This window comes from Pleurodeles waltl, chromosome 8 (assembly GCF_031143425.1).
Source record: "Pleurodeles waltl isolate 20211129_DDA chromosome 8, aPleWal1.hap1.20221129, whole genome shotgun sequence".
Taxonomy (NCBI): Eukaryota; Metazoa; Chordata; class Amphibia; order Caudata; family Salamandridae; genus Pleurodeles; species Pleurodeles waltl.
In genome coordinates, this window is record NC_090447.1 from 722,349,314 (window position 1) to 722,373,493 (window position 24,180).

General features: G+C 43.0%; 1 protein-coding gene across 1 annotated transcript in view; it reads left to right on the forward strand.

The window, feature by feature from the left end:
- Positions 1-2,844: 2,844 nt before the first annotated feature.
- The window catches only part of CPOX (coproporphyrinogen oxidase), a 62,173-nt gene continuing 40,837 nt past the window's right edge, over positions 2,845-24,180 (forward strand). The window contains exons 1-2 of the mRNA XM_069204909.1: positions 2,845-3,496; positions 11,354-11,497. Coding sequence (XP_069061010.1) covers positions 3,013-3,496; positions 11,354-11,497 — 628 coding nt within the window. The 5' untranslated portion in view covers positions 2,845-3,012. The remainder of the gene's footprint in view (positions 3,497-11,353; positions 11,498-24,180) is intronic.

The window sequence follows — 24,180 nt, forward strand, 5'->3', positions numbered from 1 at the left end:
ACAACATGCTAGACAAAAATGAGAGACAGCAGCTGCTGTCGTTGGTGACATATTTGGAGCCATAATTCCTTCAATAGGGGTTATCTTAAACTCTATAAAGATTCGAAAGTTGTCTACTATTGTGGATAACATGCTGACAAACTTTACAGGGGCTATACGCCTGATGGATACTGAACTTGCTGCGGAAAGAGCTATGACTCTTCAAAATCGGCTTGCTTTAGACATTCTTTTAGCAAAGAGCTGCGGAGTCTGCAAGATGCTCAACGAGCGTCATTGTTGCTCATATATACCCGATAATAGTAAAAAGATTTGAGGTATGCTTACTAACCTAACTAAAGATAGTGCAGATTTGAAGGATTTGAAGGAACCTGGAGTGTGGGAGAAAAAGGGAAAAGGAATTGCCAGAGTAGGCAGCTGGTTTAGCAACATTTGGAATGGGATTCTTGCAAAAATACTAGGGGGTCTATTAATTGTTCTGGCCTGTTTATTAAGTTTATGGGGAGCATGCAAAATTAATGATAAAATTAAACGAAATTGGAAAAAGAGGAATAAGAAGAATGAAGAAAGTGAAAGGGAGAAAAATTTTAATGAAATTTGGGAAAGTTCACACAAGGGATAAGATGTTGAAATGCGCATTGTGCGTAAAGTGAAAAATTAAGTGAAAGGCTGCAGGGAAAGGTTTGTGTGATGACGAACGTCATCAGAGGAGGGACTGAGAGAGCGTAGCTTATATAATCTCTATTAACATAAATATCTATGAATTAATGTGTGATAATGCCGCATAGAAACTGTAATAGTAATTTTGCTTAAACGTGCACCTGAAATGTGATCACGGGGAGGGGCCGCCAATGTATACGTGAACTAATAATGATGACTAAAATGTTTTATGTATTGTCATATTGAATAGGTTCATACTAATTATTAATAATTGTATTATTAAATGTGTGCTGAAATCCTTATAGGCCTTAAGTTAGCATGAGCCGAAGCTTAGCTGCTTGGCTCTCATATTAAATGTATTTTTCCTATCTTGCAGAGTGCTGACTCGCAAAAGGACACGACCTTTTATTTTTCTTCAAACTAGAAGACGAATGTAACCATGCTAGATCCGTTCCCAGGTATTTTTTTTCATTGCTTGTAGGGTGATATTAAAACAAAATTAAACAGTGTAGATTAATGTAATGTACAAGGTCATTCAAACAGGTGAAGACAATGGAGCTATTGACCAAAAGATGTGCAAAGAATTACAGAAAGATGAAATCATACCGGACGTGCAACCTCTGAAGATATCGAACAAGAGAACCAATCAGGGACTTGTAAAATAATATGGGGTGAAAGATAGGTGATCTAATGTGTTTTCTGATAGGTTAAAGATAGTGGGGTATAACAAATGTCCAATAGAATTTTGGGGGGAATGTACAACGAAAAAGGGATAAAAACCCATGACACGGGGAGCCATTGAGGTGGGTTAGGGAATGCTATTGATTTTATCCAGAAACTTTGTCACTCTGTTTGGTGACTTATTGGTTCGCTTAGAACCATCCTTGTCCTTAGATTTGCCCATTTTACACTTTGCCTCCTTATGGGGGAAGTGCCCCATTTTGCCCCAGAGCTGAGTTTTGACTGATGGCGATTTGACTGATGTCCTGAAGACGAAGACTGAACCTGTGCACTGACCTAAACTTTGGAGGGTAATTATGACAATGTATTTGTGATTTGTCTGTTTGCTTTTCCTTTCTAGGTACCAACTGCTTACTTTTTACAGGGACCATAGTTATATATTTTCCAAATTGGTGTTCTAAATTGTTTGGCATGAAGCCCAACATGCCAATGCTAATCAGTGGTTAGGACAGGGGTTCACTAACTGACGCAAATTGGCAAATGACTGAATCTATGCTTTGTTGAACTGACGCATTATTGACACTCTGCTAAACTGATCTATGTTCACGCCGTATTATGTTCTGATGTTTTTGATTCTCGCCTTAATGAAATCTTACCAAAGTTGCCATATCGTGACTATGCTATTATGTTTCTTGGTTTTCTCTCTTAGATTTGTAATCAATAGGGAATAAAACTTATAAAATTCTACTAAACTGGTGTGGTTATTCATGGCTGCAAGGTCATGGTAGAGTCTTGAACTGATTAATCACTTTGACTAAAGTGAAATGTATTGTCATGATAAATATTGATGACATTATTGAAGTATTGATTGACATTTTGATTAGCTATCTCGTCCTAAGGTGTCTCTCAACTGGGTCAAAAGATTAATTTGCCTAAAACGAGTCCTGATGTGTAATAAATTATCATAAAGGGACGCGTTACCAGACTCAAATTTCCAAGAAGACCTCGAGTTGAGCCAGAGACTATCTTTTGGCTCGAGCTTTCAGATGCTCTCCCACTTCTAGTTTTTAAGATCGCTCTAAGTTTCACATTGTACTGTAACTAGAAGATCCTGTAATCCGAAAGGCCGGGTCTTTTATGATGAACTGCTAAGGCCATAATACACTGCCTAAAACGATTGGCCTGAAAGTGACTCGTCCGCCACTTTGTCATTACTGAGGCTGTACAAGAGAGCAAGCACTTCGTGATCGCGGCCAAAAGATTGTTCTTTAATTCTCACTGTCGAAACCACTTTCTTAGTCACTAGGGTTTTAGGCTCATTACAAAGTCCAATGTATCGTGAGATCTTTAGTGGGTAAAGTACATACACCATGGTCCGGTCACTATTAGCTGCGCTTCCATGATGGTCGCTGAACTACAGCAGTTATTGGGTCAGGCGGAAGTTGACTTTAATGTCATCTTTTGGTTTCTGAACGCCAGGTTTGCCTGATTTTAAGATGGCAGCCGGACAGGACGTGTTGTATCGCATGCGCCGGGCTAGATGTTCGGTGTAACACCGCCAGTGGTCCACGCCTCTTTCACGTTGACAGTTCCCAGTGTTATACAGCGGGTGCGCTCAGTCCAGAACCGGAGTTGTTAGGTGTAGTACGGTTGTTTGAGTCTGTTCTTCTTGTCATGTTCCTGTTGCGGGTGGGTGCCTCCAGGGCGCTATTGCCCCTTTCTTCCCGGAGCCTCTGTGGTAGCCCCTGGTCCGCTGTCGCCCTTTCCCGACGCTGTCCCGTCCGAACCCCGGTGCCTGCCTGCCGGTGTCTTTGCACGGCGGAGGGGCCCAGCTGCGGCGATGCAGGATCCGGTAGAGTTGGCTGGATGCTAAGAGGTGCAGCCCTTTTGGCTGGGGCAGCGCTGTTAGGAGGCGGGCTGCAGCGAGCATACATGGCCCGAATTGAGAGTCCCGGAGAGGAGGAGAGGCTGCTCGAGGGCATGACTGGTTTCATGGCGCCGCCGGTGTCCCCTCTGTCCACTCTTCTTAGCGCCCCTCGGGACATGAAGACTCGAATGGAGTTGTTGATTCTGGGTACCCAGGCAGAGGTGTGCCGGGCCCTCCAGGAGGCCGACGGCGGGGCCGAATTCACCGTGCACCGCTGGCAGCGAGAAGAAGGTGAGTAGTGAACGGAGTTATCAGCCTGTACCTTTCGTTAGCTCGCGCCTGTGTCTCACTTAGTATCCTAGAAATATCCACACACAGTATTTCTAACCCATATCAAAGCTGATCAGTTCCATTCCCATGCCTGCCACCCACTTCTGTATTTTGCGGCACCTAGTCTAATCTCGTAGACTTTCTCCCAGTATTTCCTTCTTCAGTCTATTCTCCTGTCACTTTACTCTTTTTATCCACGTCTCATACCAATCCCCTTTCCTATCCACTTACTATTTGGTATTCACGTCCACACGTATTTTCTCATACCATCCTGAGATCTTCCCGAGCCACATACCCCTTAACTTATTGTCCCAAGTCGCGCTATCACTCGTGTCTCTCCGCCCATGCTTACTGTTGTAATATGGTTGTTGTCATTACTGATTCCAGCGGGTGAGCGAACGCTTGACGGTTCCTACTTTCTGTTGCTACGGAGTTCGGTCCGGTGAGTGCGGCAGTTACGAGGAGCCGGCAAGAACTTAGAGCATAATAAACAAGTATTTCTACTACGAACCCGACTAATACGGCTCATCATAGCACCTACCTTCATTTTACCCAAGTCTCCATCTTTATCCTTCTTCACCGACAGCCCCCATCACCCATTTTTCTTCAAGGCCTCCCTGCTTCATGCCTCAATATTCCTGTGCTTCCTTTAATGATATTCCATTTTCAAACGCCCCCCTTTCCTTCCTCCCCACATCACTTCACATTCCCAGGATTAACTTCGTTTTGATTCTCCACCCGCCCTTCTAGAGATTACTTTCTCTTTGATACCCTATCTTTAGTGCTCTCTGCTACGCTTCCCTATATTGTCTCCTCCTTGTTCCATAGTCTCAGGTCTTCTTGATTATCTCTTCTTTTCATAAGCCTCATCATTACAAAACCCTTCCCCAAACGATGGTTGGACCGTAAAAGTAGCCCAGTTCTTTGTTTATTGTTCTAATTCCAGGACATAATTGCACTTAGCAAGCAAGCGTAGATCAAGGACATCCCATTCCAAAAGAGTCTTTGGAGAATATCTCGTACCTTGAAAAAACTTGAGAGAAAGGGGACCAAACAATGTATTTTACAGCACAAAAAATAAAAGAAATGTCCTACTTATGATGAAATAGATTGTACGGGAAGTTCTGAAGGAGAATTGATTGACCGAATAATGCTCATACTCAAGGGAGAGCATTTTGCAGACCTTGGTTCCAAACCTTGCAATGGGATTCTGACGTCCCATTTCTCCCTCTCTGGTTGTGTATTATGTAATGCTTGCCAGCCCTCTGAAGTACCTTAAAGGTTACACATAGCACTTTACAAAACTCCTAAATAAATTGATATCCAAGTAGGTGAAGCCCCAAATCCTGGCCAGTGTTTCAACAGCATGGATAGCTCCAAAGTGAAGCATGATTCTACTGCACACTAGTGTGTAAAGCAGTATCTCTGGGTGAATAATAACAATTCCTAAGCGCCTCCCCAAGACTAGTTTTAATCTGATTGCCATATACCGTGCTGGTATCTGCAGTGTCCCAGTATGTAATGCATAACTGTGCAGCGCAGGCTGAAACACATCACCCATTTCTATGCTTATTCCACTGGATCCACTTTTACAAAATTGTTTTTGGTAAATAAATGTGTAATGAATATCAAATTTTGCTCATTGGTTGGCTGGTACGTTATCAGAACTAAATAACTAACACAAAGGCAAGTTGATATAATCCACTAGTAATTAAAGTAATTATTTACTCATTACTTAGTCATGTTAAATTATGTTGCACATGATCCGTCCCTCAGGGGGCCACATCTCTATGATTGTACCATTATGAATGCAGCATCACCAAAATTGCAGTACATGCTGCACTAATCCTAGCTGTTCTGTAGACCAACGTCTGCAGTGCAGCACTATGTCCAGCCTTATTCTCGGACCACTGTTGGAAAGCACCCCAGCATCCATTGTCCCCTGATCCCTGACTTGCACCCGCTGTGGTACTACTTTTATGTCCCTTTCTCAGCATCCTCAAGTGCAGCTTGCAGTGAAGTTATGTGTGTGCTTATAGGAAGCAGTATGATGACACAGATGTGTCTGCCTGTGAGTCTCTGGTGCTTCTTGTCTTTGTGCAGGTTAAAGTGAAAAGACACCAAAGGTAAGAGCAGCTGGTCCCCAGGTTTGGGTGTGGCATAGAGTAGGAACTGGGCTTAGGGTGATCAGAGTTTGAGCTGGTCTTTGGTGTAGTATTAGTGAATTTCATGAGTAAACAATTCATTTGTTTTCACTAACTTCCTTATTCGTAGGACTCGTCAGTGCTTGAAATGGAAAAAATAAAGTGCAGGTACTCTGTGCAAGAGTACCTGCTTGTTTCTGAGAAGTGCTGGTACTCTCCAATTCAAAGTATTACGTTTTTCTTGAGATGGGCCGGTACTCTCTCTCAAAATAAAAAAGTGTCGGTACTCAGTACCGGACAGTACCGGCCCATTTAAAGCACTGGGACTCGTGATACAGAGCTCTCACTGTTGCTGGATTTGTAGGGAGAGATCTATCTCAATATGACTGGAACCTGCAATAGTCCCTACCTTGAGATAAATGCACGAGGCCAAATAACTATTCTCTTACATCAAAATGTGGGATTTTAACACTATTAGAATGCACGAATAAAAGAAAATGACTAAAAAACAAATGGCAGCTTTACTAAACGGATTCGATTATTTGGCAGGATATAACCACGGACCATAAAATGATATTGGTAATGTACACAGTGTAAATCCACTAAGGAGTCGTGTTTGTTCAGTGTCCTGGACTTTGAGTTGTTGTAAAGGTCATTCTAGGGTTCTGTCAAACTGAATGCACCGGAAGATAGCACCACAGAACTAATACTAAAGCAAAATATCGTTCATCACGCACGTTTGTATTTAAAATGTACCCAGTGACTCAGTTACTTAATACAGTTTGTTAGTTTGTTGTTCACTCGACTAACCCCCACCACGAACTGTTATATTTTATGAAGGAAATAGAAATGTGCATAACCGATTTGTGCTAATATGTAAAGGATCTCTTCTCTATTGAGTAAATTCATGACATTGGTGCCATTTGAAGCACAATTTGTGACTCAGCACGTGTTCAGAATTTGGAAAATGGGGTTCACGCACAGATTAAATATTTCGGTGGGGTTCCTTTTTATTGTAATTGAAGCAAGTACAAAAGGAAATTGACCAAGCCAAGTACATTATCTTCTGCTGGATTTGCGACCATTCAACAAATACTGCAATGGATCACATCACATTAAAATAAAGAAGGTTCTAATAACAGCCTTCATAGTTACTGGTACTGAGATTTGACTCAACCAGTACAAACAATAATAAAAAATAAAAAAAACTTTTTAACCAGTTTACATTTTTTTTTAAAAACAATATCCATAATTTAGCACAACGTATATCTACTTATTGTAAGAAGCAATATTTTTAATCCAGTAACTCATTTAAAACTTAATTTACATTTTAGGGACGATACATATAGATATATGCTTTGAAAATCGAACTATCTGCATGATGCGTAATGTAATGATGCAAGGGTACATACCAATTAATAGTCGAAGCTCAAGGGTCTCACATATTTGGCAACAGACCAAAAAGTATGGACTTTGATAGAATCTGTGAGGTAATTGCAAAATATAGAGTTGGTGTCAACAATTGGTGGCCAAACCCGTTTATAACTTCTGAAAATACCTTTATTTCATACCAAGCATGATTTATTCATGGCGCCATTGCAGGCTCAACAGCTACAAATCCAGCATGAGTTGCACAGATGTGCTGCCACCATTTTTATGGAGTGACTCCTCGTTGCAAGTATTTGTGGGTGAAAGACTCAATTTTTTCGGAGCAGGCTAAGTTAGCAAACAGTGATCAAACCATGCCTTTGTAGCTGATAATGAGCTTAAGAATCGGTTCTTTATGTGATATAGGTTTAGCCTGTGAACCCTAGCTGCAGCTCCCAACTCGTTTTCCTCCATAAATGATGTTGAAGGACTTTCTCAGTCATAGCCAATAACAGTGCCATCAGTTTGAAGTTGCCACTTCGCTGATTTGAGTTCATTTGCATTAGGAAGCTGTAATTATTTATCTAAGTCAAATGCATAAGTTGAAGAGATGTGGAACCACTAGCCATATTGATTTCTATACCTGAAATTATTTAATTAATTTCCACCTTCAACATAACCTACAGAAAAATACGTTTTGATGTCGGTATGCAGTGTTTCTATTTGTGCTTGCACACTTACCATCTAATAGGTTTGCTGGATTATTGTACAACTAACAAATATGTGTGTGTGTATGTGTGTGTGTATATATATATATACATATATATATATATATTAGTTATCAATAGGACGAGATATATAGGAAATTCACTTGCTCAGTTAATAATCTGTGTTCCATTTAGAGCCATGCAGTGAGGTTACAAGTCATAGTAGCGTTCTCATTAGCTCAGAGATGTGATCATTGCTTCTCTGATGATACCAAGGCTCATATTAAGTCAAGGAGCTTGGATTCCAGCATGGCTTTGATAGTGAAACCTCTCTAATTAAACTGTACTCTGAATATACCTGTGCTTTAGATGTATCAAGTCTTTTAATTTTCACAGACTCTGTAACTGCAGTGACTCCAGTTCAGGAAATGGGATCTGTTTAGGCCAGCTTTCTTATCACAGCAGGGCACTAAAATATTCAAGTTTTTTTCATTATACTTGCAATCTGATAATAGCATAGTTGGGAATATATCATTTTTATATTTGTGCCATTGCCTTTTTGCTTGTTTTAGTTGCGGATGAATTGTTTTGATTTCACGAAATTTACTTTAAATGTAACGAATATACTTGCCTTCCAGTGCCTCAGGTTCCAGCTGAAGATTAACGCTACCACTCAGTCTGACCTTCATTTGACCAGATCATATAATTTTATTTTTACTGGACGTCAGTTCTGACGTTAGCATAATTGTGAGCATCTATTTGGATTCATATCAGTGCCTTGATGTTTATACATTTTATAGCTAAATGCACTCTTCAAGGTCCGAGGGTCAAATGTTACAGGCCTTATTCTCAGTGCTGTAAGGCATATAGGACACTAGTTGGTTTCACACTCATAAAAGGATTTGCCAAACTCTAAGGGGGTCATTATGAACACGGCGGGGATTCCCGCTGTGTTCATGCTGCGGTCTTATCACAGACCGCCGGCCAGATAATAAACATTCTGCTGGGCCGGGACATTGCAGATGGCTCCACATGGAGCCGTCGTCCATGCCGATGTGCAGTGGGTGCAGCAGCACCCGTCGCGCAGATCACTGCCCGTAAATCGGGCAGTGACCTGCGTGACGGGGCACTGCACGGGGGCCCCTGCACTGCCCATGCCAGAGCACTCCTTCCACCAGCCTTTCCCTGGTGGGTGAACCCGCCAGGGAATGGCTGGCGGAACAAGGGTTCTTTATCTGCAGGACAGTGCTGCCCTGTCGGATGAAGAATTCTGCCATCGTCAGGCTGCCTGTCGGCGGTAGCCTGGCAGTGGTGGAAGGCTGCCTTTGGCGGTCTCCACTGCCTTCATTATGTGGCGGTCGAGACCGCCATGCCAGTGGCGGTAAATCCCACCGCCACCAGCATGACTGTCTTGACAGCCAAGTATATAATGAGGGCCTAAGATTTTTGTGTGAATAAAGCTGCTTACATGGACTGGAAGCATGCAAGAGGTGGTAGTTTCAGGGGTGGAATCCCCTGTGTGTTTTTCTCAAAAGCTTTCATGTTCAAGGGTACTCACCAAATCCTTTCCAGCCCATTCCTACACTAGAAAAGCTGGAAAAGGTCATAGATTTACTATTGACAAGGGCAGGAGTAAAACATTTTGCTGAGTGAAAAGGGACGCCAACCAGTCACAAAAGGTCTGATGTATGGAAGAAGCTTCTCTTTTTGGTGTGTGTGTGTGTGTATGGAGGGGCAAAAATGTTTTGGAATATACGTTTGAATAGTTTCCCATCCAGAATTGGAAATTACAAGTGTTTGCTAGGAAAATGCGTAGAATGCCTAGAAACCTGCAACTGTAGCCAGTTTCCAGGTCTAATTCTGTTTAAAAAAAAAAAAAAAAAAAAAAAAATTCTGTTCATCATAGTCGAATATTTGCACTCGTGCAAGGGCTTAGACCTGCTGGGACGCTTTTCTCTAGAACAGGGCTCCTGATGTATAATATATATATATTTTTTTTTGCTTGCTGCCATAATGGTGTTAATCCACATCCCCGTTACTAATTAAAAAAATATTGGCATGCATAACACACTTTAATAAATGATGCTTTAGAGAAACGTCATACTGTTGACCTTAATGTTTACAGCATAGTATAGCAAAACTATAACCTTCATTTTTTTCCCAGTTGCACATTTTTTCGAAACATTTTAGTTTGAAAGCAAACAAATTGCACAATAGTTTATCAAAGCCATCTGCAACAATCACCTTTTTTCAGGTTCCAAATATTTTTTGGGTACGTTGTTTGCATTCAAAATATAATCCCCAATCTTGCTTTCACTCCTCTGCGTGTATTTTCACACATACAAGGCACATTATGGGAGTATTAAAACAGCCACAAATAGTTATATTTTGCAAATATGTGTAAATGGTTTTATACTGGAACTGTGGTCCGTAAAGTAAACTAAACTTGAATCGTGTTGTATTTCCTAAGCGTACTCTTCCCAACCGTAACGATTTTTCATGAATCTCGTACAGAAGTTTGAATATATTACAGATAGAGAATACATACTGTGTAACTTGGTTCAATATTGCTATTGAGGGGCTCTAGTGAAAAACACCATAAGGCCGAAGGCAAAATAGTAACACTGCAAAAAGTAACAATTGTATTTTTGACTATTATGTGTTTATTTTGTGGGAAGTAGCTCAAAAGTTGTTTTCTTCAAAGAGCATTTAAAAATTGGTTCTGATTGAGATCTGAATGTTGAGGATTTTTACATTTTCTTGAATAAATTGTTAATAAAACCTTGGGCAATGTTGAGGGTTTGTGGATCTAGGCGCTTCTGTGGCAACATCATTTGCAGCACAATTAAGGATTTAGTGCATTTGCCACATGATATGCAGATTTCACTAAAACATGTTGTCTCTACTATGGATTAAAATAATACAGACAGGATGTGCAGCATAATTTACATTTTTGCCTTATAATTTGGTCCTCCATGCTATATAATATTCGTAGCCGTGACAGTGTTAAAGTTCGCCAGAGCAGCCTGAGGCCTGCCATGATGATGAAACCCATATCTCAGAGGCACCCATGAAATATGTACTACATTTCATGGTTCCCTGTGAAATACGGGATTTTACACCACTGCATTTTGTGCATTTAAAGTACCAAAACTTGTGATAAATTGTGATACAAATTTTTACCATAGCAGACAGTCCTCTTTTTCACTACCGTAACAGAGTTAACTGTCAGCCAAAGGTTTGTGCTGCAGGCGGTTGTGCCTACTTCTCCACAGCACAAAATAAACATGAAGGCTTGTTGTTGTGGAGTTGAACAGTACGTCCTGGGCATCTGGTGATAGGAATTCTCCAGTCCTGCAAATATTTTCACCTATAATCGAGCCCTTTCTTATATGTCTGAACTCAACCTTCTTTTTGATTTCATTTTTAACTCCATTGTGTAAATATTTCCATCCCATAGCTGTGATACCCCTCTCTCTTTAGCTATAACGTTTTTTTTGTGGTTCAAGCACTAATATCTTCCTGTAAATTCACAGGAACAGCATTATTTGATAATAAACATTACTATAACTGTTTTTGTTTTCCATTGATCTTTTTAGGCGGTGGAGGCATCAGCTGTGTGCTTCAAGATGGAAATGTTTTTGAGAAGGCTGGAGTCAATGTCTCTGTAGTTTATGGCTATCTTTCAGAGGAGTCTATTCAACAGATGAAAAGCCGCGGGAAATCTCTCAAAACTAAAGACGGTAAAGTATAGAAAGCGCAAACATTTATAGCTTATAAGCTTAGGACACAACTTCGACCAATGACTCCATATATGATTTTTCACTTGTCCTTTCTCCCCTTGATGTATGAAAAAAATTCTGCTACAATTTGCAAAATATCCAGCTTACATGGGATTTGTTATTATTTATATGCTTAAGGTATTTGTAAATCAGGTCATACACCTGAGACTATCTAGGAATGCTTTCGATGGGGCAGGCGAATTGCTGCATTCACGTATACATTCTTTAGTAGGGACATAAATACAGTTGTACTCTAGGATGACTACAATACTGCTTGAAGCTGCAGATGGAGAAACAATCGTTTGGACCAAAATGGGTTTGAACAAACCTTTTGTTGCCTGAGGAGTTTGGTCGGATGGGGCCTTTGCATATTGAAGTGTGTGTTAGAGCATTGAAGATTCTGGAACTATATTTATTTAACTGTTTTCTAGTAAGATATTAGTGTACATTATGGACATAGAAAGAATGTATTAAGTAGCAGAAACTTTCACTCATAATACGCAATAACAAAGTTTGATTAGGTTTTTAAAAGCTTCTCAAAAGATAGGAGACTAGGTTGTTATTACGAATTGCCAGCTAGAAAGTTCCAAGGTATTATCCATGATTCCACTGGCTGAGTAGAAGAGGCAGTTCTATAAGATTTTCTGGTGTTCAATAAATATTTGTATATTTTCTTGAAAGACAGCCGGTTGTTCCACAGTGAAGGTCTCTGAATAGCTGAGTGGCGAAAATTTTGTAATTGACTGCTCATGATCCTGAAAATCTGATATGACTGGTAGATCCTGGCGACAGATCTTTGTGCAAGGGTTTTGAATGCCTTGTGGACCAGGGACTGTATTTTGAACTGTGATTTTTGTCAAGAAGACAGTATAGCGGTTTGAGGATGGGCTTAATATACACTTGACAACTCTGGTTACGTTGAGCAGAGCTTGCTGGCACCTTTGGAGCTATGCAAGACCTGTATTTTGTAGATGGTTTTGCACTACCACAGTTGAGCATTGAGCACCATGAAAGCCAGGATTATTTTGTGAGGAAGAATCAAGATGGGGAAAACTGTGTGGAAGGGAGAGGTTTATTGTAAGTAGTGGATGTATTCTTGGAGAGGTCGTTTGTTAAACCACCCATAGTTTGCATTTCTTTTGCATTAAGTTGGTGGGAAGCATTGTGTCTTATCGGCTAAAAGCTAACATGAAGAGAGTCATTGGGACCAGGATTTGTTTGTTTATTTTGGGTGAATTAGCTTGAAAAAGCTGTTTTCCTCAAAGTGCAGCTACAAATTGGCTCTGATTGAGATCTGAATGTTTACCTTTCTTGATTAAATTGTTAATACAATCTTAGACAATGGCGAGGGTCAGTGGGTTTAGGTATTTGGTGACATCATGTACAGCACAAGCATGTAAATCACAATTAAGGATTTACTGCATTTGCCACATCATATACAAATTTCACTAACAATTGTCTCTATTATGGATACAAATAATACAGAATGTGCAGCATCATTTGCATTTTTGCTTCCTAATTTGTTCCTCCATGTTGCAAAATCCTCTTTTTCACTACCTGTAAAACAGTTAACTGGCAGCCAGGAGCAGGATCTCTTTCTTTTACTTTTGAGCCAAAACTAATTACAATTCATATCTTGTTTAAGGACTTTCAGGCAGTTATAGTGAAGGTTACCAGACTGTCCTCTAATTTTAACAAGATCTGTGCGTCATCTTCATTCAGAGTTAATAACAAATTGTTTAATTTATAGGAAATTAATTTATTCACTGACTGTCATGCTCCAGCTCTATTACTTTCCATTGTTTAGTGAAGGTGATTTGAAAATCAAAAGTGGTGCTAGATAAACGATAGAGGGAAGGGGACATGATAAACATGATGGTGCAATGGTTGCCAGTAGGTACAAGCTCTTAAATATAGGTATATTCAGTCTGTCTGTATGTCTATCCTCCGACGTCTGCCAGTCCTTTCCCTCTTCCTCCTTTCTCCCTCCCTCTATTTGTCCCCCCCTCTCCATTCCACCCCATTCTTTCCTCCGTACATCTTAGGTGACCTTATTATCGTGGTCATATTTTCCACAAATGCAACCACTTGGAGGGTAAGCCTCCAAATGGATAGGTGGGGACCCCCCTCATATGATTCAGTGTGTTACACATGACCATCGCCACACCCTGCATCATATCTCTGTGTGTCAACCTGTCTTTGTCCGACCACTTGTCAATTAACGTGTGCTTGGCTGGCATTTCCCCACCTTCAAATACTAGCATCAACAGTGTTTCAATGCTGAAGCCAAATTATGTCTCAGTAACTAATTTTGGCAGAATAAACCGGTGTGGTAGACTCCTGGAAAGGTGGTGGAGGAAGTCCACATTATCCTTTGACGCACAGCCTACCTTATTCATCAGGCTGGCCTGGTTTGTAGTGGGTACCAAAGGTACTTACACCTTAAACCAGGTCCAGTTATCCCTTATTAGTGAAATGTAGTCAGTGTCTAGAAGCCAGGCTGTCTAGGGATAGCTGTAGCTGAGCAGCCAAGGCTTCTCTAGGAGACCTGCAAAGCTCGTGCAATACCACTGTAGTCACACAGTACTCACACACGAAAGAAAATACTCAGTGTTAAAAAATAAAGGCACTTTATCTTAGTGGCACAAGTGCCAAAATATCTTAGAGACTATACTCCCTTAGGAGGTAAGTAATACACACAGTATATACACTAGAATGTAGTAATAGCTGTAAAAATGGTTAGAAAACCGTGCAAATAGTGAAAATCACAATAGGTTGCAATGGGCCTAGGGGGAACACAAACCATATACTAAAAATAGTGGAATGCGAAAGTCTGTCTCCCACCTAGGCAAGTGTAGTGTGTAGAGGGGCACTGGGAGTGTAAGAAAACACCGAAGGTAAGTAATAGAACCGACCCCAGAGCCCAGGAAAAAAAGAGTAAATCACAGTAAGTTTCCTAGAACACACTAGAAGTCGTGATAGAATGTAATGCAAAAACCAGAAGACACCAACAATGGATTCCTGGTCCTGAAGACCTGTGGAAGAAGGGGACCAAGTCCCAGAAGCACTGAAGAGTCCAGGGAGAACAGGAGCACCTGCTAACCCGGATGAAGGTGCAAAAGAAGAACCACCGGTGAAGAACAGTCAGTACTGCACCCAAGAAGACGGATGTGGGGTCCTAGTTGGTGTAGATGATGTCCCACGCCGGATGGATGATTGCAGTCTGGTTTGCGTCGCTGGATTCTGCCTACAAGCGTTGGCACACGCAAAGCTCGTGGTTAGTGGCAAATGGCACTGCCCTGGACCAGGAGGGACCTAGTAGCCTCTACCAAGGAGGGGGGGCAGAAGGGGCTCTCAGCAACTCAGAATGCCCTCAAAAGACCAGACAGCGCTCATAGGAGTTCCAGAGCACGGGGACAAAGAAGGTGCATATGGAGGCCCACATAGCACGACACAAAGGGATACCACGCCGCCGGAGAACCTCTCAGGAAGCTGTGTATCACAGGAAGGAGTGCTCCGGGTCTGAGCTGTGCTGTGCACGAAGAACTTCATGGAAGGTCGCACACAAGCCTTGGCACCTGTAAATCGCGCGGTGCACTGGGGTACGGTCTTGCGTGGGGAGGCAAGCTCTTACCTCCACCAGAGTTGGACAGCTGGATCTTTGGACAGTCGAGGTCACTTTAGTCCACCACCCGTGTTGTTGGATCTACGCTTGTCGTCAGGAGTGGGGACCTATGCCACTGGTCGTCGTTGCAGAGGGGTGCCTGCTGAAGCAGGAATGTGACTCCTTCACTTCAAGGGAGATTCCTTTGCTTCTTCTGGTGCAGGCTGAAGACAGGCAGTCCTTGGAGGATGCCCAACCTGGAAACAGTTGCAGTTGCTGGCAGTAGCTAACGATACAATGTTGCAGAATTCATCTTTGCTTCGTTGTTGCAGTTTGTAAAGGTTCTAAAGGGTCCAGATGCAGTTTCGTCGGTATAAGATGAAGTAAAGTATGCAGAGGATTCCTGCTGGAGTCTTTTTATCCGAATCTGAGGAAACACCCAGGAGAGGGACCTTAAATAGCCCTGAAAGGGGAATTGGTCAGCTACACAGGTAAGCACCTATCAGGGGAGTGCTGTGACGTCACCTGTTGGCACTGGCCACTCAGATGCTCCCAGAGTGCCCCACCACCTTGGAATCCAACATGGCAAAATCCAGGGGCACTATGGAGGAGCCTTGGGCACCACCCCTGGGGTGATGATGGACAGGGGAGTGGTCACTCCCCTTTCCTTTGTCCAGTTTTGCACTAGAGCAGGCAGTGGGGGTCCCTGAACCTGTGTAGATTGGATTATGGAAGGAGGGCACCATATGTGCCCTTCAAAGCATTTCCAGAGGCTCTGGTAGGCAACCTTTACCATGCCTGTAACACCTATTTCAGAGAGAGAGGGTGTAACACCCCTCCCCCGAAGGAAAGGCTTTGTTCTGCCTTCCTGGGCTCGAACTGCTTGAGCAATAGGAGGACAGAAACCTGTCTGTGTAGTGGCAGCAGCTGGGGCTGCCTGGAAAACCTCAGAAGGCCAGTATCGCAGTACTGGGGGTCCACTGTGGAGCCCCCAGAGTGCATGGAATTGTAAAACCAATACTATAATCAATATTGGGGTACAATTCCCAGGTGTTAGACACCTTACTTGGCCATATTCAAAGTTACCATTGTGAAGCTGGACATATGTATTGACCTATGTCCAGTGCATGCGTAAAATGGCATCCCCGCACTCACGAAGTCTGGGAAAATGTTCTGGATTATGTGAGGGTACCTCTGCTAGTGCAGGGGTCCCCTCACACACAGGTCCTTTGCACCCAGCCTTCAGGGTTGGAAGGACTGACATATAGGTGACTTACAAGTGGCCTGGTGCAGTGTAAATGGCTGTGAAAGGGTGCATGCACCATTTCACGCAGGCTGCAATGACAGTCCTGCAAAAGCCTTTGCATGGGCTCCCTAGTGGTGGCAAAAGTAATGCTGCAGCCCATAGGGATCACCTGGAACCCCAACGCCCTGGGTACCTAGGTACCATATTCTAGGGACTTATAAGGGGGCACCAGTATGCCACTTTGGGATGAAATACTGGGTTACCAGTATGTAATGACAAATTTAGAAGAAGAGAGGGCCTAAGCACTGGGGTCTTGGTTAGCAGGATCCCAGTGACACAATTAAACACACTGACAATCAGGTCAAAAATAGGGGTAACCATGCTAGAAAGAGGCTACTTTCTCACACAGTGCAGGATGAAAGCTTGGTCTCATGAAAGAAAGATCCTTCTACCATAGCTGCATCTCTAATTAGTCACACAAGGTAAGCTGTGAATGGACGTTTCCTTCTTATACCTCCCTTCCTCCTTGGTGTAAAACATGCCTGTTCCCCCCAACTAGTTTGCAAGAAAGTGATGGAGTACTTGTCCTCTGAATAAAACTCAGTATCCTGCACCCATACTACCGCTTTATTGTTGTGCCATGCCCTATCTGTGCTGCGTTTCAGCACATCTTTCTAGTGGTTTGTCTCAGTCAGGGAACTTTATGTAAACAGCTTTCTACAAACATATGGCGCTTTCTTCCTACAACTCAAAGATATACAAGAAGCCTCACCCTGCTATCATTTCAACTGATTTCTCCATCTCATCTAACCTAGGGAAAGGGTCATTACCTACAAACCCATCATCTTGCAGCATAAAAAGCACACCATTTACAACAGATACCTGTCAAGACTGTCATCCACGGGCGAAATTCTAGAAACCGTGGTTTCCCCTCAATTCCCTGTGTACACCAAACAGAATAGCCTTTTGAACTATTACCAAAAATGGATTGTTCTGTCCCGTAGTGCTAATAGCAAAATCATGGACAAGTCCGAGAACAGTGTCATCTTGTATGATTGTTCACCAGCTTTTGACAGCATGTTTAATTCTATCCTGTTGTGCTGCCTCAGTGAGTCAATGAGTATTAAGGCAGCAGTTTTATTCTGATTCTCCCCTTTCTCACCAGGTGGCTGTTTGGAAATTTGCCTTCTCTGCAGGGTCACCTGGGTTTTTCATTTTTTTTTTTTTTTTGCTGAACCTAATTTTTTTGCTGGGTGTCCACATTGCCCCTGCCTACCCCTGATAAAGTTCCTCTGCTTCACCTTTAAACATGATGAAATTAGTATAGAACAAGTAGACTGCAGCACCCATTATGGTATCCACTGCACTGACAATACAAGCGTGATCTTAGCCCTGCCACCAGTAGCCTGGCTGTGAACATATGAACAGTTAATATAACCCCATTTGGCAGGTTAGCTATACTTTTAATTAGCTATAAGCCAGCCCAAAGTAGACCTTATTCCTTAAAGGCAGGGTGCATGGTATTTAAAAGTAGAACATACAGAAGTTTAATGTTCAATATGTTCCTATAGAAAAAATGCCCTCAAAGCTATTTTCACTGTAGCAGGTTTAGTGTTACATATAAAAACACTGGGATGCATTATTAAACACTGATCAGGTACATCAGTAATGGAACTAGCTAGAAAAATAATATATATTTTTTTTATAGTTGTTAAAAACCAAGTTCAATAGTGAAGTTGGATTTGGTCAGCCTAAAGTCCCTGGAAACATATTCTGCATGTTGTTCCCTCACTTCAGCCAGTAATTATCATTTAAATAGGTGTGAACTTTCTCCCAGAAACAAAACAATAAATAAGGTGACCTGAATGATCTGAGATGACTGCTCTGAGCCTGGCCAAATATGAAAGAGGGTACTGGGAGGGTTCTTATTGTCTTTAAAATGCCCATCCTGCCTGATTGTCACATCCTGCTTGACGGGTCTGCTGGAGCTTTTCTGTGATAATTGGGACACACTTGTAAGAGGGCTCCCCTGCCACAGGAAAATGTTAGCTGGCACTTTGATGGGTACCTTCTGTTGTCATCTCAGTAAGTCTGGCCCCAGTCATAGTGGGACTCTCTTTGACATTACAGTGTCACCTCCGGCTCGGCAGGCCTGCTGGGTTGACATATAACATTAAGATGCACTTCAAAAGAGGGAAACCAAATGCCAAAACACTTTCTGTGTATCCACTGTCTGGTTGCTGGAAGCTCAGCTTTAATTTTGCCAGACATCTGACTCTGGGGGCACAGGAACTGCCTAAAACTAGATTTAATATATATATATATATATATATATATATATATATATATATATATATATATATATATTCAGAACCCATGTTAAGTGTAGCCAAAGACTTTAGCCATATTAATGCCCAAGATGGGTAGGGTAATGCTGGTATGTTCGGTCTATGGTGGAGGAGGAGCAGAGTTCTGAAATGTCATTGCGTCTTTTAGACAACCAAGGTAGCAATAGCTGCTAAATCTAGGTGACCGTTCCGAGGTCTGCTCCCTGTTCAGCCTAGACCGGACATACCAGCATTAGACTTTGTCTCACGAAGACCTTCTTGCCTCGGACACTTAAAAACTATCTCTCAGTTCTCAGGCTGACTCTGCACTACCAACTCCAGGCCCTGCCCTGGAATATGTCTCCAAATCCATGGGTAAATTTGGCTTTAAAAATCTCCAGGCCTGTGCACCATTGTGGGGGTAGGGGTGTAAGCGGATGTGGGGAGTGTATAAAACACATGTTGCTTGGCTTTGTTTCACAAACTTCTGTAGCTGTCAACAATGCCTAATACACATTAAGGATTACAAGAATAAATTGTCAATTGGATTGTTAGCTATTTTGTTCTTTGCTTCAACTTAAAATAACCCCACCGTTATTTGGATGATAACATACACAGTGCCTTTGATTAATTCCTAAAAACGTTTGTGGGCCCTTATGGATGTCACCCATAGGTTTAGTCTCTAAGCGTATCACATATAGCCCTGATCAAGGAATGTAGACACCTAGGGGTACCAATCCTACCTTTGTTATACAAAACAAACAGTAGCGGTGTTGGAGTTGTGCTGATTCCACATTGATTTAGAATACTGTTATCGTGGAAAATCACTCAAGTGATTCTATGTATGGGAAGCCTGAATGTATATCTAGTTGCTGCACAGTGGTTATTCTGACATTGGGATACTCCTCTACCAAAGGGCTTGGTCTCTAAGGTAGTCTTGGTATTGTAGGGATCAGAGCTTTGGACGATAATGTAACATCAGTTGAAGAGTTCTGAAAGCATCTGTTGTGTTCTCAAGTGCAGGGTCACGATTGAAAAGAGCTCATTGTTACTGGATATCATGAGATAAAGGAGTTATGCTAAGTATTATTACATAAAGAGCTCTGAATAGTCCTTGTTATCAAGTGCAGAGCTCTGTTGAAGTCTGGTTATCATAAGGAGCAGATATCTAAGTGGTTTGGAGTATTAATGTAGGAAAGTACCATCTTGCCTGGCATGTTACCCCCATTTTTTCACTGTATATATGTTGTTTTAGTTGTATGTGTCACTGGGACCCTGCCAGCCAGGGCCCCAGTGCTCATAAGTGTGCCTGAATGTGTTACCTGTGTTATGACTAACTGTCTCACTGAGGCTCTGCTATCCAGAACCTCAGTGGTTATGCTCTCTCATTTCTTTCCAAATTGTCACTAACAGGCTAGTGACCAATTTCACCAATTTACATTGGCATACTGGAACACCCTTATAATTCCCTAGTATATGGTACTGAGGTACCCAGGGTATTGGGGTTCCAGGAGATCCCTATGGGCTGCAGCATTTCTTTTGCCACCCATAGGGAGCTCTGACAATTCTTACACAGGCCTGCCACTGCAGCCTGAGTGAAATAACGTCCACGTTATTTCACAGCCATTTACCACTGCACTTAAGTAACTTATAAGTCACCTATATGTCTAACCTTTACCTGGTAAAGGTTGGGTGCAAAGTTACTTAGTGTGTGGGCACCCTGGCACTAGCCAAGGTGCCCCCACATGGTTCAGGGCAAATTCCCCGGACTTTGTGAGTGCCGGGACACCATTACACGCGTGCACTACACATAGGTCACTACCTATGTGAAGCTTCACAATGGTAACTCCGAATATGGCCATGTAACATGTCTAAGATCATGGAATTGCCCCCTCTATGCCATCCTGGCATTGTTGGTACAATCCCATGATCCCACGTGTCTGTAGCACAGACCCGGGTACTGCCAAACTGCCTTTTCAGGGGTTTCACTGCAGCTGCTGCTGCTGCCAACCCCTCAGACAGGTTTCTGCCCTCCTGGGGTCCAGCCAGGCTTGGCCCAGGAAGGCAGAACAAAGGACTTCCTCAGAGAGGGGGTGTTACACCTTCTCCCTTTGGAAAAAGGTGTTAAGGCAGGGGAGGAGTAGCCTCCCCCAGCCTCTGGAAATGCTTTCATGGGCACAGATGGTGCCCATTTCTGCATAAGCCAGTCTACACCGGTTCAGGGACCCCTCAGCCCTGCTCTGGCGCGAAACTGGACAAAGGAAAGGGGAGTGACCACTCCCCTGACCTGCACCTCCCCTGGGAGGTGCCCAGAGCTCCTCCAGTGTGCTCCAGACCTCTGCCATCTTGGAAACAGAGGTGCTGCTGGCACACTGGACTGCTCTGAGTGGCCAGTGCCAGCAGGTGACGTCAGAGACTCCTTCTGATAGGCTCCTTCAGGTGTTGCTAGCCTATCCTCTCTCCTAAGTAGCCAAACCCTCTTTTCTGGCTATTTAGGGTCTCTGCTTTGGGGAATTCCTTAGATAACGAATGCAAGAGCTCATCAGAGTTCCTCTGCATCTCTCTCTTCACCTTCTGCGAAGGAATCGACTGCTGACCGCGCTGGAAGCCTGAAAAACTGCAACAAAGTAGCAAAGACGACTACTGCAACTCTGTAACGCTGATCCTGCTGCCTTCTCGACTGCTTTCCTGGTGGTGCATGCTGTGGGGGTAGTCTGCCTCCTCTCTGCACTAGAAGCTCCGAAGAAATCTCCCGTGGGTCGACGGAATCGTCCCCCTGCAACCGCAGGCACCAAAGAACTGCATCACCGGTCCCCTGGGTCTCCTCTCAGCACGACGAGCGAGGTCCCTTGAATCCAGCAACTCTGTCCAAGTGACTCCCACAGTCCAGTGACTCTTCAGTCCAAGTTTGGTGGAGGTAAGTCCTTGCCTCCCTACGCCAGACTGCATTGCTGGGAACCGAGTCTTTTGCAGCTACTCCGGCCTCTGTGCACTTCCGGCGGAAATCCTTTGTGCACAGCCAAGCCTGGGTCCACGTCATTCTAACCTGCATTACACGACCTCCTGAGTTGTCCTCCAGCGGCGTGGGACTCTCTTGTGCAACTTCGGGTGAGCACCGTTTCACTCCACTTCGTAGTGCCTGTTCCGGCACTTCTGCGGGTGCTGCCTGCTTCTGAGAGGGCTCCTTGTCCTGCTGGACGCCCCCTCTGTCCCCTGACGCAATTGGCGACATCCTGGTCCCTCCTGGGCCACAGCAGCATCCAAAAACCCTAACCGCACGATTTGCAGCTAGCAAGGCTGGTTTGCGGTCTTTCTTCAGGAAAACACTTCTGCACGACTCTTCACGACGTGGGACATCCATCCTCCAAAGGGGAAGTTTCTAGCCCTTGTCGTTCCTGCAGAATCCTCAGCTTCTACTGCCTAGTAGCAGATTCTTTGCACCCACAGCTGGCATTTCCTGGGCATCTGCCCACTCTCGACTTGATCGTGACTTTTGGACTTGGTCCCCTTGTTCCACAGGTACTCTTGTCTGGAAATCCATTGTTGTTGCATTGCTGGTTTGTGTCTTTCCTGCAGAATTCCCCTATCACGACTTCTGTGCTCTTTGGGGAACTTTAGTGCACTTTGCACTCACTTTTCAGGGTCTTGGGGTGGGCTATTTTTCTAACCCTCACCGTTTTCTTACAGTCCCAGCGACCCTCTACAAGGTCACATAGGTTTGGGGTCCATTCGTGGTTCGCATTCCACTTTTGGAGTATATGGTTTGTGTTGCCCCTGTCCCTATGTGTCCCCTTTGCATCCTATTGTAACTATACATTCTTTGCACTGTTTTCTAAGACTATACTGCATATTTTTGGTATTGTGTACATATATCTTGTGTATATTTGCTATCCTCATACTGAGGGTACTCACTGAGATACTTTGGCATATTGTCATAAAAATAAAGTACCTTTATTTTTAGTATATCTGTGTATTGTGTTTTCTTATGATATTGTGCAAGTGACACTAGTGGTACTGTATGAGCTTCACTCGTCTCCTAGTTCAGCCTAAGCTGCTCTGCTAAGCTACCATTATCTATCAGCCTAAGCTGCTAGACACCCTATACACTAATAAGGGATACCTGGGCCTGGTGCAAGGTGTAAGTACCCCTTGGTACTCACTACAAGCCAGTCCAGCCTCTTACAATTAAGAACAGAGCTGTGGTTGAGTCTGTAACCAATTGAGGTCAGAGCTCACAAGAATCATTAATCTGGATACTGTCAAAAGCATTAACTCCACATTGTAGTTATTTAGTCCACATACCGCTGAATTCAGATAATTTGGTGTTATCAATCAGATTCGCAAAGAGTTCTATCCATCAGATAGTTTTGAGTGACTTTGGGTGATGTGAACCTGGGATATATTAGGAAAACACAACTCTGAGTGAGGAGGTGTTATCATTACCAGATGTCTAAAGTTTTTTAATTTTTAGAACAAATGTGATAGTTTTGCTCCAGGCTGACTGAGTAGCTTCTTTTAGGCCAAATCATTAAATCCAAAAGAACAAATACACATAATATGCTTATAGTGTGGTTCCTTGCAGAGACTTGCCATTTATCTAAACATCAGTATAAAAGAGCAGGAAATCACCAACTGAATGACCTGTTGGAGTTTATAACACAGGTACAGAGCTAAAGCCTTGTTCACTCGATAACTTTGAAATGGATTTAATTAATTGTACATGGTTGTGAACCCAAATTCTGTGGCCCAGTAATGTGACTGTGATCTGGCGCCAGTATTAAGAACAACGTTTTCTTAGCACTTGATCCCGATACACACTATCGCGTTCCACACAACTAAACTATTTAAGAAAGAACTCTTCCCAAAGCGAGGCTCTGAAGCAGCTGTTCTCAGGTTGAGTCGCATGGTTCTTTACCAGCACCAAGACATCGTTGAGAAGGAAAACATGTCCACTAAAATGATCTTACATTACCATACCACATTTTAGACGTGTTTTGCAATATGGCCTTCGAAATATATCCACGGTCGACCGAGCACAACAGCCATTGGTCTAAAAGGGCAAAGGTCCCCCGCCCCGTCATTCTCCGTGGGCTAGGTTGCAGCTGAGCTGCCAGGCTGAAGGTCAGTCTCACATGAAGTATTCCTCCAGCGTTCTTACGTCCATTAAAGCTGGACAAGGGGGGCGGGGGCCATTTTATCATTGGCTTTTGTGCCTCCTACCTCCCTGCTCTCAGCCTGGTCAGTCTTCTTGCAAGGTAACCATATTCAAGGGAGACCAGGATAGATAAAAGACAAAAACAGCAGCGGTGCCCTGCACGCTTGCTCTGAGTACAACCACAGCCAGACGTATAAACTCTCATCAGCTTGTTAAAATAACAAGATAGAGATGAAACCGAAACAAGAGGAGAACAATTTTATCTATCAAAGTAAAAGATAAATAACATTTCTGGCCTTCTTTATTTAGGAG